Source organism: Ursus americanus, chromosome 7, assembly GCF_024610735.1.
Source record: "Ursus americanus isolate L20-20 chromosome 7, mUrsAme1.1.p, whole genome shotgun sequence".
In the NCBI taxonomy this organism is placed as follows: domain Eukaryota; kingdom Metazoa; phylum Chordata; class Mammalia; order Carnivora; family Ursidae; genus Ursus; species Ursus americanus.
In genome coordinates, this window is record NC_142133.1 from 79,921,326 (window position 1) to 79,941,596 (window position 20,271).

General features: G+C 35.5%; 1 protein-coding gene across 8 annotated transcripts in view; it reads left to right on the plus strand.

Annotated features, from left to right (window-relative positions):
- Positions 1-20,271, plus strand: part of KIDINS220 (kinase D interacting substrate 220) — a 95,634-nt gene that overhangs the window by 64,724 nt on the left and 10,639 nt on the right. For 2 of the 8 annotated variants that reach the window (XM_045776000.2, XM_045776002.2), the window contains exons 23-28: positions 6,925-7,103; positions 8,117-8,343; positions 10,748-10,861; positions 11,650-11,706; positions 15,980-16,015; positions 17,581-17,613. In XM_045776000.2, coding sequence (XP_045631956.2) covers positions 6,925-7,103; positions 8,117-8,343; positions 10,748-10,861; positions 11,650-11,706; positions 15,980-16,015; positions 17,581-17,613 — 646 coding nt within the window. The remainder of the gene's footprint in view (positions 1-6,924; positions 7,104-8,116; positions 8,344-10,747; positions 10,862-11,649; positions 11,707-15,979; positions 16,016-17,580; positions 17,614-20,271) is intronic. The other 6 variants (XM_045776005.2, XM_045776006.2, XM_045776007.2 and 3 more) reach the window with 4 other exon arrangements.

The following is a 20,271-nucleotide window of genomic DNA, read 5'->3' on the forward strand; positions in this document are numbered from 1 at the left end:
GAGGAGAAACTTTATTTCAAAGTCTGCAAAAAATTAAAAAACCAGGATGACCTGGTACAATAGGCTTATATGTTGGTCTTCTTGAATGTGTTAAAATTTAATATGTAACAGTTCTATTTTATAATATTTTAAGGAGTTAAAACTATGTAAATCATTAATTAAGAACTTTGAACCATGTCTCTGGCACCCAGTTTGAACTGGAACCAGTGCAGGGAACAAGGCACAGGCTTTTGAATCAGGCCAGAGAAGTTCCAGCTGGGCCACTTATATCTGAGATAATGTCAGGCTGGGTGCTTAACATCTCTGAGCCTCAGTTCTCTCATTTAAAAAATTGAAATGGTGCCTCATGGAATTCTGGGAGATAGAAATTAGATAAACTAGATCAAACACCTGGCTCAGAGAATGGCAGGGCATAGGTATTCCACAAATGCTAGTTCTTTTTAAAATTTTCTTCTCAACTCTTTATAACCTTCAAATATATTTTTCCTATTAGATTGTGTGTAAGAAAAGGGATGCGTTCCTCAGAACATTTTCCACAACACACGTGAGTGAAGGCAGGGCCTTAACAGTAATGTAGGTGAGCCTGGGCAGATAGGGCTTTCATATTTTACCCTTCCTGTCTGTTGATCCTTTCTCATCCCTTAAATTGCAACATTAAAGCCTAGGCAGATAGGGCTTTCGTATTTTACCCTTCCTGTCTGTTGGTCCTTTCTCATCCCACCAAATCGCAACCTTAAAGCCAAGTGTAGTTATGCTTCAGGTGTCATTTTTACACCAGAAACCAAGGGAGCTCAGATGTGGAAGGGACTGTGTAGGCCAGTGCTTTTCCTTCATTACTTTGAAAGAAAGAGCAATTCCCACATGCAGGGTGTGGGAACCATCTACAGGACTATGCATAGGATCTGGGAGATCTGCTTCAGCCTTCTGAAATAAGGAAACTGGAATCAAGAGGTTACATGATTTGTCCCAAATCATACAGTTAATAAGTTTTTTTTTTTAAGATTTTATTTATTTATTTGAGAGAGAGAGTGCACACGACGGGGTGGAGGGGAGGGGGAGAAGAGGAGGGACGAGCAGACTCTCCACTGAGTTGGGAGTCTGCCTTTGGGGCTCAATTCCAGGACCCTGAGACCATGACCTGAGCCAAAGGCACACACTTAACTGACTGAGCCACCCAGGTGCCCCTCATTGCTTTTAATTTTAATGGTCAAATATTACAGCCTTATTCTGACTTACCTGAGATGATCAAATCTGGATTTAAGGAAAGCCATTGCCTCTGTTCTGTCCTTTCAGAATCCATCCAAGTTGCATTTCAAGTTGCACTGTAAGCATTATATTCCTAGAAATGACTGGCTTTAATGGAAAATATCTAACATGTAAATATGTAGTAAGTTTATATAATAGCTTCAAAGGGAATCTTTTTACCCCAGACTTTGGTATACTAAGTTTCTTCAGCAGTTGAACACACTGTTGTTCATCACTGAATTGAACTGAATCACCACTAGAGATTATTAAGCTGCATTTCTTTTCGAGTGTGAATGCTTCTGTGTCAAAATAATTCAGTGCTTTAAAAAAAATGTATAAAGGAGATTTTTTAAATTCCAGTATAATTAATGTACAATGTTATATTAGTTTCAGGTGTACAGTACAGTGATGTAACAACTCTCTACATTACTCAGTGCTCATCACAATAAGTGTACTCTTATTCCCGAGAAGGACGTTTTTATGGTCATAAAAATTTCCTATTATTTCTAGTCCTAGTTTATTTTTCAGTTACTGACTCTATTTGTTATTCATGCTCAAAGCAAGAAGGAAGAACAGCTGAAACATATGAACAAGACATGGCCAGCAGCACTGACTTACAATTCAGAAGTGTGAACATAACTGGGAACAGCGGGGCTGTGTCAGGTCAGGTCCTGGATGTAGTGGTATCTCTGCCACCGAGGTCATATCTTGTGCCGCCCACGTGAGGTCCAGCTGAAGCCCAGCTGCTGATACGCACATTGTGGTCTTAATGATAGTCTACTGAGTTTGTGTATTGAGCATTTAAAAACATTTTTTATTACATGACTATATCCCTCCAGTGTAAAAAAGTAATCTTTGGCCCTAATATTTTGACCAAGTAGGAAATATACATCTTCTTGGACATATACACATTGAGAGGGAAATAATTTTTTTTACATGTAGAATAAGCTCTCTGGGAAAAGAATACATTGTTTAGCTTTGCCAACAGTTTATTTGGAAACAGACAAGTACTTTTACGGTTTGTATTATATAACCCTAATTGGACCATCTTTAAGCACATAAATCAAACACATTAAATACTTGAAACCAGAAACAAACCTGCAGGTTTGGCCTGGTTATGTATTCACCTTGCCACCTATACTAGTGCTTCGTTGTTTCCTAGTGCAGTTACTGAACAGGATGCTTTAAAATGAAAGATTACTTTCGTGAGCTTTGAAAAGTAGTGTTACTGAGAACACTTGACACCATGTGCACTGTTGTCTTGAGAATCCGCTCTGACTACTGCATGGAGATGTCTCTTTGTTTTCTCTTCTAACAAGTTCTTTGCTCCATTGAGTGTTGTTCTACACTCACACAGCCTTCTCTGCATGTGGGCAGCTGTAGCTGTTATTGTTATAACTTTACTTTAGCTATAGCTAAGGAGAGTGTCTGTTTTTCTGACACTTTCCTTAGCTAATGGCCTTTCCAACATAATATGAAAGGTGACTCATGAATTGTTATCAGGGTACTTTTATAAGAATTGTAGGGGTGATTAAAATTTAAGGGATACAGCAAAGGCAGTGCTCAAATGTATAGCGGTAAACGCCAACATTAAAAAAAAGAAGAAAGAAAGACCTAAATAGCCTAACTTTAGACCTTGAGGAACTAGGAAAAAAACATTTTTAAAATTTCAAAGTTAACGGAAGGAATGAAATCATAAAGATTAAAGCTGAGATAAATAAAACAGATAATAGAATAACAGTAGTGAGAACTGACAAAACCACAAGTTGTTTCTTTGAAAAAGATCAACAAGATTGATAAACCTTTTACTAGACTGGCAAAGAATAAAAGAAGACACAAATAACTAAAATCAGAAAGTAGAGATATTATCACCAATCATACAGAAATAAAAAGGATTGCAAGAGAATATTCAGTGGGTGCAGAAAAGTCCTAACACTCAGAAAACTGGGAATACATAAGAACTTTTTCAACATGAAAAAGGACATTTGTAAAAGACCCACAGCTAACTTCATTCTCAGTGGTGAAACACTGCAAGATTCCCCACTAAGAACATGACAAGGATTCCTGCTCTGTGGACTACATGTATCCCTCCAAAATTCATATGTTGCAGCCCTTCTCTGTGTGATCATATTAGAGATGGGGACTTTGGGAGATAAGTAGGTTCAGATGAGGTCATGAGGGTAGAGTCCTCATGATTAGTGTCCTTATAAGAAGGACCAGAGAGCTAGCTGCAAACCAGGGAGAGGGTTCTTATCAGAACCTGTCTGGTGTGGCACTCTGATCTGAGACTTCCAGACTCCATGAACTGTGAGAAATAAATGTTGTTCAAGCTATGCAGTCTATGGTGTTTGGTTATAGCAGCCTGAGTTGACTAAGATACCCACTCTCACCACTGCTGTTCACTATTATACTGGAAGTTCTAGTGAGTGCAATTAGACAAGAAACACAAGTAAAAGGATCCAAATTGGAAAGGAAAAAATAAAACTATCTCCCATCACAAATGACATGATCCTGTATGTAGAAAATGCCAAGGAATCCACAAGAAAGCTGCTTGAACTGATAAATTCAGCAGAGTTGCAGGCTACAGATCAACACAAAAATCAGTTGTGTTTCTATACCCCTGCAGTGAACAATCTGGAAGGAAATTAAGAAGGCAATTCTATTTTACTATAGCATCTGAAAGAATAAAATGCCCAGGAATGAATTTAACCAATGAGGTTAAAGACTTGTACATTGAAAACTACGAATTGCTAAATTAAAGAAGATCTAAAAAAAAAACAACAACTCAGTAAATGGAAATTTATGTTCATTAACAGGAAGACTAAATATTAAGATGTCACTACTACCCAGAGTGATGTACAGATTCAATGCAATCCCTACCAAAATTCCAATAGTCTTTTTTGCAGAAATAGAAACCTGATCCTCAGATTCATATGAAATTGCAAGGGATCCCAAATATCCAAAACAATCTTGAAAAAGAAGAATAAAGTTGGAGGGCTCACGTTTCTCAATTTCAAAACTTACTATAAAACTACAGTAAAAAACAATGAGGCACTGGCCTAAGGATAGGCATATAGACCAATGGAATAGAATTAAGAGTTCAGAAATAAATTCCTACATCTATGGCCAGTTGAGCTTTGAGAAGGGTGCCAAGTCCATTTCTTGGGGGAAAGAATAGTCTCTTCCACAAAAGGTGCTGGGACACCTAGATTTCCACATGCGAAAGAATGAAGTTAGACCCCTATCTCACAGCATGTACGAAAATTAACTCAAAGTGGATCGACCTACACTTTTCCAAGCATAAATGTTTTTTCAGTATCAGAAAGCGTAATTAAAGTGAAAATTATGAAAGAATAGAGTTCTTTGGGAGCAGTGCATTTTTTGTGTGTATTCACTCTACAAATATTTATTAAGCAAAAGTGATGTGACAATACTCTGCTTCAAGACAATACTCTTATCTTCAAGGAGGTACAATAGTGAACAAAACCAAACTCGTTTTCAGCTTTAAAGGAACATCTAGTCTAGAGGGGGAGTAGACATTAATAAAATAATTCCATTAATGATTATAAAATTCCAGTTGTGATATGTGGTGTGCAAGAAAGTGTATGTGCTATGAGGGCCTGCTCTTGGGGAAGACTTCCTTGAAGAGGGGGAGTTGGGCTGAGATGAAGGATGAGCAGGAATTAACTGGTTCAAGACAGAACAAGAGAGCGTAGTTAGCTCCGAAGGTGTTCAGGGTGTTTGGTTGTGTTTCCACAGATGTGCACTTTACCATCTTTTGTTCCTCACCCCTTAGCTACAGTGAAAAGTAGCTGTTTTCTGTCTGTATGTTCCACCTCCTTCCAGAATGCACAGAACATTATTTAATAAATGGGCATTCACTGTGATAGAAAATATTTGAGTCTACTAGGGGTTAAATTGGTTTTAAAGTAAAAAATTCTGAGAGTTTTCCCTGTTTAAGTTTTTAAAGAAAATTTATCTTACTTTTAACCCCCCATGATTAAATAATGACATTATTAGGTGGCTACTTTTAGATAAAAGTATGATAAATAATGCCTTCTTCATAAATTATGCTTTTTGAATCTGTTTATATTTTGATTTAAAATAGGAAGTTTTTTCCCTGTAATTTAAGACCTCATTTTGAATGGAAGTGATTTGAATGGCTTGTGTAATTTCTGCCAAGGAATTAATATGGACTTTCTATAAACCACTGTCATTTATAATCAAAATGCTTTTAACTTACATTGATGTTGGCATTAACAAGTACTGCTAGATTGGTAGCATAGAAAGAAATTGCATTTAAACTTACTAGGAGCTCATTGATGCCTGAGGTTTTATAATGCTTTCTGTGGGCCATTTAACTGCTGGCAACTTTAATTCACATGATTCATAATACTAGAAATTTAAATTCATTCTTAATTGAAAAGTGAAGTTACTTAAATTCTTTAAATACTAACCTTTGGAAAAATATCCAAAAAATAAAGACACATATGATTTTAATGGCCCACTGCCAAAAGATTATCATTTACATAAATATCTCTTTCAGTAGAAGAGCTTAATGTATTGAGCTCAAAAGGTTAGAATCGAGACTTCAATCTGGAAACCAGCAGTAGACTGTTGGCTTGTGAACAGCAGTATTGTTCATCATATTGAGAACACTGTTCACATTCAAGTTTAAGCAGAGCTGGCATTAAAATTCAGTTAATTTGTTTCATGTGACTTGTCAGCTGTGTGTTTTTATCTAAATCTTTCTAGCTTCTCTTCTTAGTATTTTATGTTAAACTCCTGAAACAGATGAACTACCTTTTTAACTGTTTAAGCTCTGAAATTTTGGCCACTTCCACAAAAGATTCTTTGTAACCGTTCTCCAAGTTTTCATATCATTTAAACTATATTAATAATCAGTTTGAATGCCATTCTAATTTTTTAAAAAGTAATCCCATTTTGGAGGGCTTTTCCCTTTTGTGCATATGTGAGTGAATCCGTAAGAGGGACTCCCTGAAATTCACGAAGACAAAATCGCTGTCCTTATCTTCTCACCAGCACACTATTCTTGTTTGCTAATTTTGTTCTCTGGATTTTCCCTCGGATGGCTTTTACTATTTGGCTACCAGCCCAGGACTGGGTTTGAGCAGTAAAGGATTAGAGAATAAAACCTTTTTTGAAAAAGGAAAAACCTATACTAACTTTTTTCTGGTTTATGTAATTTATTTTAAAATTATTGTTTATTTCTTCTTTGCAAAGGCAAGAACCATGGTATCCCATAAAAAGCATGGCGTTTAGAGCCAGTCAGCTTCTCTTGCGCTGTTATGTGGCTTTAGGCAGGCTGCCTCATTTGTCTGAGGCTCACTCTCCTCGTGTGTAAAATGATAGGTCATTTAATTTTCACTGAGAGGTCCTCGTCAACATGTGAAGTGCCTGGAATACACTACTCTCCTTCCTGTTTCCTAGCTCCAGTCTTTCCTTTGGTCAAAGGCATTATAATTCTGCCCTCACACTTGTTATCTTAGTAATTTTGTAGTGTACCAATTTTTTTTCCTTTTTTCTTAAGAACATTTTTAATGAGAACAAGATGTATAATGTGTTATTTATTTTTATAAATAAATTTTAAGGTACATCTAGAATTTTCCTTTCTAATAGTGACATTAATGACCTTTTTCATTTGTTTCTTGTTTGAAGAATATCAAAGAATATTCCAACAACTAAAGATGTTGAACCACTGCTTGAAATAGATGGAGATATAAGAAACTTTGAAGTGTTTTTGTCTTCAAGGACCCCAGTTCTTGTGGCCCGAGATGTAAAAACCTTTTTGCCATGTACTGTAAACCTAGACCCCAAGCTACGGGAAATTATTGCAGGTGGGTATTAGTAGTAAATTTAATTTGTCTTATCTGAAGTCTTCAGAATGTTTCCCATTTCTAACTTAGCTGTGTAAGTTTGTCTTGCTCCATGAAAAACCAAGAAATACTGAACCAAGCACTACACAGGACAATTAATGAAATTGAGGATTAGGAATCTTTGAGACTGTTAAGAAAGTGTTGCTTATTAAACCACTTTATTATAATGTTTCTCAACCAACACACCTGACTTCTTTGGAATCAGATTCCTTTTAAGATGTAGTCACCACTTTAAGATGTCAGTCCATTGTAATTTTTCTGTGACTAATCTTAATAGGGGACTCTATCCAAAGGGCAAAAATATCTATATTGCTTTCTAAATTTTAACTTAAATTTGTGGACTGGAACTCAAGGATAGTAACATTAAAGTTTTGGAATAATTTCATTTGTTCTTGAAGCAGCACTGTATACACATGCACACACACAAAACCTTTATTGAAACACATTATCTTATGAAGAGAGAGCTTAAAACTACTTCTACATTCTTTTTAAGGTACCAGTTATAAGGCTGTTATCAAGGTGTATTTTGTGGCTATGGAATTGTTTGTTCAGAGAAGGATAAATCGTATAGTTTGCAAATCCACAGTTTAGCAATCATTGTATTTATTAATATTAGATCACTGTGAGTTATTAATAGTAACACTTTATGGATCATAACCATGTTAGAATAGCACAAATGCCTTAAAAAGTCAGAGAAAAAAATTGTTCTGGTAACTGAAGAGAAGAATCCAGATGTTGGAGACTTTTCAAATGGTGACAAAAGCTTTTATGCAGAGTAGTTGGGTTTTTCTCACTAGAATGTCTATGGACAAGATTTTATGAGTCAGGATTTCCTGTCTCCTTTAAGTCGGTTGAAATCCTTGACAAGAGTGAAAAAAACCATGTTTCTGATAACTGAGGGTGGAAGTGATAACTGAACTAATTACTAAAGTCCCATTTTCTTTTGCCTTATGGGGTACCATTTAATCTTTTAGATGTTCGTGCTGCGAGAGACCAGATTAATATCGGAGGACTTGCGTATCCTGCACTGCCTTTACACGAAGCTCCACCTAGACCACCATCAGGCTACAGTCAGCCTCCATCCGTCTGTTCTTCTTCCACTTCCTTCAATGGACCATTTGGAGGTGGGGTCGTGTCGCCACAGCCTCATAGCAGCTATTACAGTGGGATGACGGGACCTCAGCATCCGTTCTACAACAGAGTAAGAAAGTGCTAGGAATCTTTCATTCTAAGAATTTGGGGAAATATCAGAAGTTTTCTGCTATGGATTCTATTATTGTTTTGAAACTGTACTTTAGCTTTAAAATAGGAAAAAATGTTAAGTTTGAATTTAAAATACATGATTTTTTTTAAAAATCAAAAGAATTTTTAACTTTAATGGGTTCAGATCTCAATTGAGTCTTGAATGTTAGAGATGCTTTTTGCTGTTATAAGAAAGTGAACTCCACAGGGTCATCAGTGACTGTCCTATGCTACAAAGGGAGCTATTTCTCTATTTGTTCATAAACAAATGTTCCATTTGTTATATTTTGCATGATTATATTGGCATTTAGAACAATGATTTAACTTAAAACTTAAATTTCTACAGTATTCAGTAAACCTATATTTAATATGTGTTACAGCTTTTAAATGTGAGATTATGATGGAAGATACTGCTTATAGGATTCAGATGTTACTGCCAAATAATAGCACTGTAGCCCATTTCTAGTTATATTTCAGGTTATCTGCAGTCATGCATAATTGTTTGCTTAGTATAAATACGATCATTTTCTACTGAAAAAGATGAAAGTACAATGATCGGTGGTAAACAGACCCTATCAAGTTTAGTGGCCTGAGCTATACCTATCTTACTGATCTTAAGCACTAATATTTCCTACAGGCTTGTGGAGCATGAGCCTTAGTATTATACTTTCTGGAACCGTACACTAAAGTCCATTACAGTTTCTTATTTTTATTGTCTCCCTCTGTAGTGTAACTTGAGAAAAACGTAGGGACTAATATTCACAGAAGCCAACAGCAAGCCTGAGTAAATGTCACGTGAGCTAGGAAGAAAGCAAAGTTTAGAATAAATGTGGCAATGAAGGAATTCCAGACTTTAAATTAAATTTTCAGTTTTTGAGAAACATTGGCCATATAAGTACAGTTGACCCTTGAACAACACAGGTTTGAGCTGTGTAGGCCCACTTATACACAGCATTTTTTAAAGATAAATACAATACAGTACTGTAAATGTGTTTTCTCTTCCTTATGATTTTCTTAATATTTTCTGTTCCCTAGCTTACTTTATTAGAAAAATACAGCATATAGTACATATAACCTACAAAATATGTGCACTGTTTATGTTGCTAGTAAGGCTTCCAGTTGCCAGTAGGCTATTAGTAGTTAAGTTTTTACAAAGTCAAAAGTTATTTTGACAGATTTTCAACTACACGGTGGCGGGGGGGCGGTCAGCACTCCTAACCCCTGTGTTGTTCAAGCTCAACTGTAATTAGGGGCATTATTCATAGAGGTCGTGTGAATGTTATTCTACTCTTTTATTCAGACAAGGAGAAAAAGGTGGAACAATAGCAGTTTATAATGTATTCTATCCTTGTAAAATTTAGCTGTGTGGTAGACAGTGTTGAAATGCAGGGTTTTATTTAGCAGTCTTAAAATCGGCTGTAATTTTACATAAAATGGCTTACTGATCAATAGATGACAGTTGAGGTTTTGAAACCAAGAAATTTATTTTTTTTAAATTTACCATACCTTGTAGGCTGATGTAATGCTTTAATAGCATTTTATCATTTTAAAAACACTTAAAATTTTCTCATGTTTTTAGATCTAGTTATTTTTCTAGTTATTTGTGGTTTTTAGTCTGCAAGTTAAAAGGGGAATAATTTTCTTAAATGGCAGCAGTAAAAAGGTAGGGGAAGATGTTATTTCAGTGTAATGAAGCTTAATGAGTTTTAATCTTTATGTTTAGCCCATATAATCTGATATCTCCTGTTTATGTGAAGTCGTCTACAAATAAATGCTGTAGTTATAAATCTCGCTAAACAATGGATTCCCCATTAAAAAAATGCACCTTATTTAGGAGATACACTCTAGGGTATAGGATATAAAGTAAGCTCTAGGAACTTAGAGTAATAATGTTCCTGGAATCCATGCTAGGGTGTTGTCATATATATATTGAGACTTTTTTTGGTCTTCCTTAAGGGGCTAATCTTTTTTTTGTAAAGAATAGTATTCTATTAAGAGTCCATTCTGCTTATTTTTTTTTAAAGAGATTTTGAGTTAATACTTATAAATCACTTAGGAACTGACACATGGTAAGCCCGTCAAAATGTTAAGGAGAAACTCTTGTCAGATTGTAAAGTGTAAAACTTTAGTTGCTTAAAAAACCTTATATTAAATCAACAATATGAACATTTAAATACTGGGTCTTAAATTTGGGTTTGATATCTTACAGACTATGAGTAAGGCTCTTTTTCTTTTGTTTTGTCACTTGCATTATTAAAAATTTGGAGTTGTATTTTATTGGTTAGTTTCATTTGATAAATCTCATCACACTTTGATTTCTGTAATTGTTTATCCCCTTCTTTTGTTACGTGTTTTTTCCATAGCCATTCTTTGCCCCCTACCTTTACACGCCAAGGTATTACCCTGGCGGCTCCCAACACCTCATCTCACGTCCATCAGTAAAAACGAATTTGCCCAGAGATCAGAGCAATGGCCTAGTAAGTATAAAAAAGGGTAACTAAAGTATTAATCTAATAAGACACATAGACAGCAGTAGAAGTTTGGTTATTTCCTTTCTGTAGCAAAAGAATGCAACTTATTTTATAAATAGTTTTAAGACACATAAGCTATTACTAACATAAAATGTATTTTGTTTTCATTTCTGGCAGATGTCTATGGAAGGAAAATGACTAGCGGCCTCAGTGAATAAGTTGAGTTGTTTACAGTGGGGGTTTCTGGCTTATAGTGCAGTGTCTGTTACCAAAACTTTAAAAACTAAACCTTTCCATCTGCTAATTTCTAGTATTTTTTTACAAAAACATATATACATGGTATCTGTGTGTGTGTGTGTGTGTGTATATATGTATATATATGTATATATATGTACACACACACACACATATGTTAGCCCTATGGTATAAAAATTCGAGGATATATTGGAAGAGCATTTTAATCTAATGGCAGAAATTAAATAGGATAAGGGAATTACTCACATGTATGATTGAATCTAATCCAAAACAAAATACATTGAAAAATGTTATGTGTTCCTGATGGTCAGCTTAGTTTAACAATTTAAAAAAGGAATTTCCTGCTAATATATTTTTATAAATTAGAAGGTCAAAGCTGTAGAACTTAAACTTTTATTTCAAATTTAAATGTTGCTGAGGGAAACTCTAATCACGTCCAGGTTTCAGTGTTGTCTGTGATCATGTTAGCATCGTGTTCATTCATCATCCTAGTCTGCCCCCCCTCACCTTTCACCCACACTCTTGTTTTGTGTTGTTAGGAGGTTATCAAGGAGGATGCTGCTGAGGGGCTTCCTTCACCCACAGACTCCTTGCGGGTAACGGAGTCGTCTTGTGGTGGGAACATGAGCCTGTCCTCGCTTCTGCAGCAGTAACAACTGTCTTAGTTGTGGTGACAGCAGTTCCCTAACTCTGCATCTGTGCTGTGATGGCCGCTAGTATAGAGTAGCTGATACTAATTTATAGTTCATGGATTAATTTAAATGCTGATATTTAACTTTACCCTTTATTTCTTACTGTTTTTCCCCTTTTTCAATGACATGGGATGGTTTTTTTTTTCTTTATTGTCCAAGAAGGACAGGATTTTTCTAGCAGCCATCAGGAGCAGTATTTGTTCCTTAGTGTTAAGCAATATTTTCACCTTTGATTATTTTTCTTAAGCCTACAGTTGGTACTGCACATGTGGAATACTTTTGAAAGTATCCAAAATCACACTTGAGACCACAAAAGGACATTATAAGCTAAATGGTATAAACCAAAATGCATCTGTAGTGACTCATTCTTAATCTGGGTGTCCACAGTTTATGAAACCTTAGTGTGAATGTAGCACTATTTTTCTTTATCTGTATTTTTACTAAAATAAAATTTCTAGATAAGCAGGGGTAGTTCATTATATAAAAGGAATTATTTAAAGCTTTTTGGGCCAGCACCTTAAAGTGGGTTTCTTTAAAAAAAAAGAAATTGTATAGGAAATCACTTCGTATATTTATTATTCAGGACTTAGTGTTTAATAAGAAATATGTTTAATGTGATGAGCCTTAAAATCTTCATTTACTCAATGTGGAATTTAGGAACCCAATTTGTATTTTAACGTCTGTTGATTTATTTACAGAATGTTATGCCCATGTGGACATGATCAATTTAATCTAGGGCTCTGCTGAAGTGTGTGGCATGACAGTTAGAATTAACATGGGGGAAATACTACATCCTGAGCTTATCCGTAACTTCTAACTTAAAACATGCATTTGGGTAGGCATTAGTTTTTTAACTTGAATTTTCTTTGAGCTAATGTTAGTAAGAGAGAGAAAGAGAACCATTTTGGTATTTTCATTGAGGAGTTGATGATTCTTTTTAAGTCATTAACATTTCAGCTGAAGTGTTTGAGTGACTCCAATTATCCAGGAATAATAGACACAATAAACCATAATAATTCTATTTGGGCATTGGGGGAGTCTTTAATGCATGGATCATTGCCACTATATGCAAGAATGACTTTTAGTTTAGTCAGAGAGCCCTTCATACATACATTCATGCATGGAATGGAATTCTCTAAGCTAAAATTCCTTAGCAAACTTTTGATGAAAATCAGATACTGTGAAGAATTTGATGGTCTTAATGACACAGACATGCTAAAATAGTAGCTATTCCTATGCTTGAGTATGTGGACAAATACTTGTAATTAAAAGATATCCATAGTTTCTTTCAGGGACCAGTGAAAGATCATTAAGCAAATTTGAAATGAGTTTTTGGGGAAGGGGAAATAATGCAATTCCTGTGATGTGTTTAGAAACCCAATAACAAAGAATAAAGGTGCCCTGCATATATTAGTGCCTTTGTTTAGTAAAATAACCGTACTATTTGCTCTTCTTTTAATATTAAAAGATAGTTTTGTGATTGGCTTAGTGAATAATAAGTGCTTACCAAGCTTTCTTTGCTTTTAAGAAATTAACAATGACAATAGCATGTAAAATTTGTTTGGTAGAAGACTAGTAAAAATAGACACTTATTAGTTCAAAGCCAAATCAAAAGCAGTGGTGGAAATGTGAAGTATCTGTACATGGGAACATTGTCTAGGATCTTTATAGCTGAACCAACATAGAAGTAGTTAATATAAAAATTATTCAGCCCTTCGTGGCTCATATGGCTTTCCAGTCCTGTAGTAGAAAGTTTTATATTTCTGAGACAACAGGACTGTGGGTTGAGTCCATCTGCTCATTCAACTGTCCCCCTGTATGCAACAGTTGATGGCAAGAGCTGCTTATAGATAAGTCAGGAGCTACACAAACACTTTTGGATACATTGTCTTGTCATTACAGACACAGAGAGATGAGTAAAAATAAATGAACACCACCAACAGAGGAAGACCATAAAGAGTTAACCAACTGTTATTTTCAACATAAGTGGTCCCATCTTTTTTTTACCACGGGGAATTCTGACAAACCTTTGTAAAGTAAATCCTAATGAAACAACTGGGTTTTCTTACATTAAGGAACATTGTAGTGATTATAGCTTGTGAAGGCCAGCCTGGGACTTACCAGATAAGTTACAGATATGTCCAAGTATTTCACAAAAGTGAAGATGTAAAACACAAGACTCTATGCTAACTTGAAAAAATAATTTTATATAGAGAAAATATATGCGAAATCTTATAAAACTGGGGAAGAAAATTGACATTGGACCCAAGATATGTTCCCCAGAATATTAGAGCTAGAAAGAACCAGTGGTTTTCAAACTTTTAAAGCGGAGAAGTTTTCAGAAGTGAAATCTTAACTAGAACTCTAGTTCATAGAACCAGTCAGTAAAAGCACAAGTGTGGCCCCACCCTGAACTTGCCTCAGGAACACTAGGACCTGTGCCCTCATTCATCTCCATGGTGCAGAAGAACATTCAGGACTGGGTCTGTGAGACTTGCCTGAGGTTCACAGGAGGGGAGTGCCCGATGTGGGACGGGAAACCACATGCCCGTGTCACAGCCCGTTCCTCAGACCATGCTGCCTTCTTTGCTCCTGTTAATACTAAGCATGCCTTAGCCAGGTGTTTGATCTTAAGTCAAATAGACCCTGGTGGTTAGCTCTTTGCCTTGGACAAATCACTTAACCTCTTGGATACCCAACTTCCTCATCTGGAAAAAGCAGACCTACCACATAGGTCTGATGTAAGGATTGCTCAGCCTTAGGATACTTAAGGGACTTAATTATTATTATTACTACACCAAAGGCCAGATTTTGTGGAGCTTTAAAGACTCAGAAACTAAAACTGTTTCGTGTTAAATTACCTCTGTCTCAGTAGTAGGAGTAGTGTACAAATACACCAGTCAGTGTAGATTAACTCCACCTTTTATCTGTTGATGCTTCTCTGGCCCAAAAGGTGTCAATTGGTTTGCTTTCTTAGAATTTAGAAGGATTTCTGGGTTATTTGAATGCTCCAAATACTTTAAAATTTTGACAGCTTTCCAGGGAATTTACTTGGTGCCTGTGCTTTCTTTCAGTCTGGGTCCCACTAGGAAGTAGTGGCATCTGAGCATTCTATGACCATGAAGGGGAGGACCCAATAGGGAGACGGGGGGCTTGTCTCAGGCAGGGCGCCTCAGTGGCGTTTTGTTATGGTCTTTCACAGTTGCTCTTATGAGTACCGGAGTCGGTTTTTATTTAAGGTCTGCTGCTCATGGTGGAAACTGTATTTCACTGAAAAGCAGTCTTTCAAAAGCAGGAATGATACAGCATTTCTTTCCCTTCTTATCCGTCCTTGAATTATTTAGCACTGAGTTCTACAGGTGCCTGTGTGATCACTCACTGGCTCAATAAATTTATCGAGTGTCTCCCAGGCACGATCCTAGTGGGATGCAGCAGTGAACAAAACTGATGAAACTCCTGCCCATACTGAGCTTGTGGGTTCAAAGGCTGCCAAGGGAATTATCTGGGCTCCAAAGTCGTTCTTTCTCAGCCTTCTGTGCACAGGGTTTACTTGATACCTTTAGGCAGCTATATTTAGATCACTTATATACCACGTGGAAAGGCATGAAAAATTGGACACCTGGGTGGCTTGGTCGGTTAAGCATCTGCCTTTGGCTCAGGTCATGATCCCAGGGTCCTGGGATCGAGTGCCACATCAGGCTTCCCGCTCAGCGGGGAGTCCGCTTCTCCCTTGCCTGCTGCTCCCCCTGCTTGTGCGCACTCTCTCTCTAGCAAATAAATAAATAAATAAAATCTTTAAAAGAACAATAAATGAATAAATATATTAAAAAAGGCATGAAAAGAATTAGTACCCAGTGTCATTGTGAAGAACTTCAGAAGTGCAGAGACAGTGTTAATGACAGTATCCTTATTTCCATCGTGCTGTTAGAGATCAATGAAAACTGCTGAATTAATAAAGGTATTAAAAAGGAAGGTCTTGGTTTTCATTAAACTGGATCCGATTGGCAGAGTAACTAAGTAGCTAAGTAAAAAGTAAAAAAAAAAAAAAAAAAAAAAAGTAAAGTAAAAAAAGATGGGGCTCATCTGTAGATAATTTTTATTTCCACCACTGGCTTAGAACTTTTAACCTGTTTTCAAGCAAATGTATGTCCAAATCAAGCTGTCTCTCATTGTTCAGGAGCAGAATTGGACGAGAAAGTTAAAGATGCCTTGGGTAAGGAATGGGTTTGCTTTAGGTTTTGTTTAGTTAGAGTGTAGGATCCAGACAGGTACTCACTGCCACCTCTCAGTGGCTTTTCTCAGGGTCTTTCACACTTTCTAAAGTATATTAGAAGTGCATTTTTAAACAGTATGGAAAAGTATTCACTTATTTTTACTTTAATAATATAGTGAAAAATTGTATTCACTTTGGGCTTGAAAGTCTTCGTGCCAGGCTTAAACTTAAGAAAACTTTTTCCCTAAGCGATTAATAAACTGCCACAAAATTGATGATTTCCACCGAAATATACTGCAGTAATGAGATCACTGAGATACTAGGGTACAATTAGAAGTTAAAAAATAACAAAATCACATTCATTGCAGTTTTTAGTACTTCTGTTTTTTGTTTTAAGATTGCCCTTAAGTAGGTTAAGCCTCATCTGTCAACTTGACCTCATTATTATTTCTCATGTAATTTGAAGAATAAGTTATATTTTCCAGCCAGGTTAGCAATAGCTTTCTTTTATGTTTTGGGTATCTTAGACTAAGCTGTAATTTCATTAGGACTTCTTTTTAATGTTTTTTTCCAAGTCTTCACAGATATATAGATAAATACATAGATACATAGTAACTTTCTGAAAATCCCATTTAAAAGGTTGGTATGTAAATTAGAAAGAAAGGTTTCCATTAGGTATTGCAAATATTAAGTAGGTCAAAAGGAGAACATCTGACATTAGTCTAGGAAAGCCCTGGCCTTTATTAAAATAATGCTGGAAATTAACTTTGAATCAGTATTGTCAGTCATCTGTAGATTATTTTAACTATTTAACAATTTTTGCCACCAACCTGATGGGTACAGAAAAATAAATAACAGCAGTGGCATCTGCTTTGAATGGGCGTTTTAGAAGTTCTATATCACGAAGACAGTTGCGTTAACGTGGCATTCAGATATTTTTCACCAGTACAGCATAAAGCTGTAAGGCTGTTAAGGCCTTTCTTTTCAGATGGTGTTTTAGTGCGTCTATCATGTGCCAGATGCCCAAGGAAACAAAACCCAAGTTTGAAAAGTGTATTTCTGACCGTTAAGTATAGTGTGATTGGATAATATTTCATTTTATGAAGTCATCATGTGAATTCCAAGTGCTTAAGTCTTATTAAGTTGGTTTACTTTAGTTGTAGTGTTTTAATCAGAATATGTAAGTACTAATTTTACATTGGTATGTGGTAGGAATACTGACTTTTCAGAGCAAGTTTTATTTACCCAGTTTTCTAGTTGAATGTATGACCAGTGATTCCATTCATTTAATGGGAAGACTATGAATTTTGAGAGTACATTACAAAGTTACCAAGCACGTGTTAATGACATTAAACTACTGTGTGTGGGCGGGGGTCGGTGGGTGGGTGTGTGCGTGCGCGTGCACACGTGAGCATTCCTTGCTTCGTGCTGCTGCAGAGATGGTGTGTTCAAAGTTATGGAACGTCTGAGGAATGACAAGCGTGCTGCCTGTGTTTATTATATGTGCCTGTTTGATGTTTTACTTAAGCTCGTGTCCTTCATTCTGTTTTATTCCTTCCTTAAAGCCGTGTGACTCTGGGTTTAACAAACAAAGACAGGTACAGAAACTTCCGGTGAAATCTTACTCACTTTTCTTATTAGACTATTAGAAGCAATCATTGGCACTTTCACGCTGGGCTGTTGATAAATCTGTGCTTATTTCAGTGCCTTGGGTTTATTTTAATAGCTGCTTTCAACCTTTGCATGGCACTCATTCTGGCTAATCAGTTCTGAGCTCGTTTAATGAATTTACTAAAATGATAATGTTTCAGACTGTAGTTTTAATCTACTTACAATATAAAACAATACAGTTACATAAAGGTAATTCTAGTCTGTTTTGTTATCTTTGATTTTCCCTGAAGAAATTCTGATTTGTGTGCATTTTGAAGTTTATATTTAACCGTTTAAACAAACTAACATCTTCTGTATTCAAATATCTGCATTAGAAATTTTTAAAAAATAAATTGTGATATTTGCTGAAATGATCTGTTCTAGACTTACAGCAGGTATATTTCAAGTAAGAATGCATGATAAACTTGGAAGTATTACCATCCTTTGGTTTGTCAAAGTAATATAATTAGTTTTCTATTAATTTACCTGGTGAATTATTAAGTATGCTTTTTCCTTATCACTTTTGTACTCTTTCTCCTTCCTTTGATGAGATTTCCACCCAAAAATCATTATTTTGGTTACTAAGATTGATTTGGTTTCAAAATAATTATATGTGATTACTTTAGAAAACACCTGGCAGATAGTTACCATTTCTCCTACTCAAAGAAGCATATTATAACATATCTTAATTTATTGATAATTTACTCTTTATCTTGATAAGGCCCTAATCAAATCTAATCAAGAGTCAGACTATATAACTTTGATGGAATTAGAGGGATCGTATGTTCATGTGTGTGTCTGTCTTTTCTTATAAAGCTTCTAAAAGTCATTCAGGGAATATATATTTTCTGCATAATCCCCAATGATAAATTGTGGGGGCTTTTTGAGAAATTATGTTTTAAAATAACTGATAAAGTGCAAGTTTTAAAGACTCATAAAAGTAAAATTTTATAGAGCTTTCCCTTTCAAAGGACAAGAGTAGTATCTATCAGCAGGTCTCTGTTGCTGAGTTCCCAGGTTCCCGGTGGAAAGAAAATACTCTAAAAGTTTACATTTCCCCCTAAGCTGGCAGAATTAATTTGTTCCATGTCTATTATACTTTTCCTTTTTAGCTCAGTCAGAAATAGAGTTTTTTGGGGATTAAAAAAAAAACTTTTTTACTTTAAAATAATTTTAGACTTAAAGAAAAGGTACAAAAATAGGATTCCCTTAATGTTAACATCTTTCATAACTGTAGTATACTGTTCAAGAGCAGAAATTAAAGTGGTGCAATTCTGTTGATTAACTATAGACTTTACTTGAATTTCACCAGTTTTTTCACTAATGTCATTTTTCTGATCCAAGATCCAGTCTGTTTGCTAATTATTTCTTAGAGTTCTCTGGTCCATGACAATTCTTTTGTCCTTCCTTGTCTTCTATGACCTTAATTACCACTTTTGAAGAATACTGGTCAGGTATTTTGCAGACCATTCCCTCTACGTGGGTTTGTCTTTTGGAGGTTATATATCTCTGGTAAGAGACCCACAGGAATGATGCGATCCCCTTCTCAGTGCATCCTATTAGAGGGTTTGTGCTGGGCTGTAGTCTTACTGTTGGTGGTGCTAACCTTAATCATTTGGTTAAGGTGGCATCTGCCAGATTTCTACACTGTGAAGTTTTGTTTTTTCCTTCGTAATGAATAAACATCTTAGGAGAGATACTTTGACATTCTGCAAATAACCTGTTTCTGCTTATACTTTTGTGCATTAATTTTAGTATGCATTGATGTATCTTATGTACAACCACTATTACTGTGGTGTTTTCTTAATGGTAATTTTCTGTTTCCTTCCATATTTATTAATCCAACTCTATAAGGAAAAGCTGTCTTTTATTCCCCAATCATTTATTCAAATATTTATTTTCACTTATTCAATTATTTCTTTATATAGTATGGACTCATTCTATATAGAATAAGTTAAAATCCAGTATGATAATTATTTATTTTGGTGATCATACTATTCATTTGTTATTTTTGAACCAAGAATATCTAAAGTAGAAATGTATCTAGAGAGAAGAGACAGGTTGAGGAATAAGAATATTTGGAAGACAGTATTAAAGCTAATTTAAAAGATAAATATTATTCAGCAATAAAAAAGAATGAAGTGCTAGTACATGCTATCACATGAATGAACCTTGACATTATCCTAAGTGAAGGAAGCCAGACAGAAAAGGTCACATGTTGTATGGCTCCATTTATATAAAATGGCCAAAATAGGGAGATCTGGAGGCAGAAAGATTCCTGGTTGACAGGAGCTGGGAATGGTTGTTGGAGGGATGGAGAATGACTGCTAATGGATACAGCTAATGAAATACAGTTATTTTCACATTTTAGGGACGTGAAAAAGTCGTAAAACGAATCGTGGTGATGGTTTTACAACTATGCAAATATACTAAAAACCATTGAATCATACACTTTAAAAGGGAGAATTGTAGGGTATGTGAATTATAACTCAGTAAAGCTGTTTAAAAGGAAAGGAAGATAAAACAAGTATGGTTATTAAAAATTCATACAAAGGATTTTAAATTTCCTTTGTAGATACCGGGGAATTATACTTTGAATATTGGCT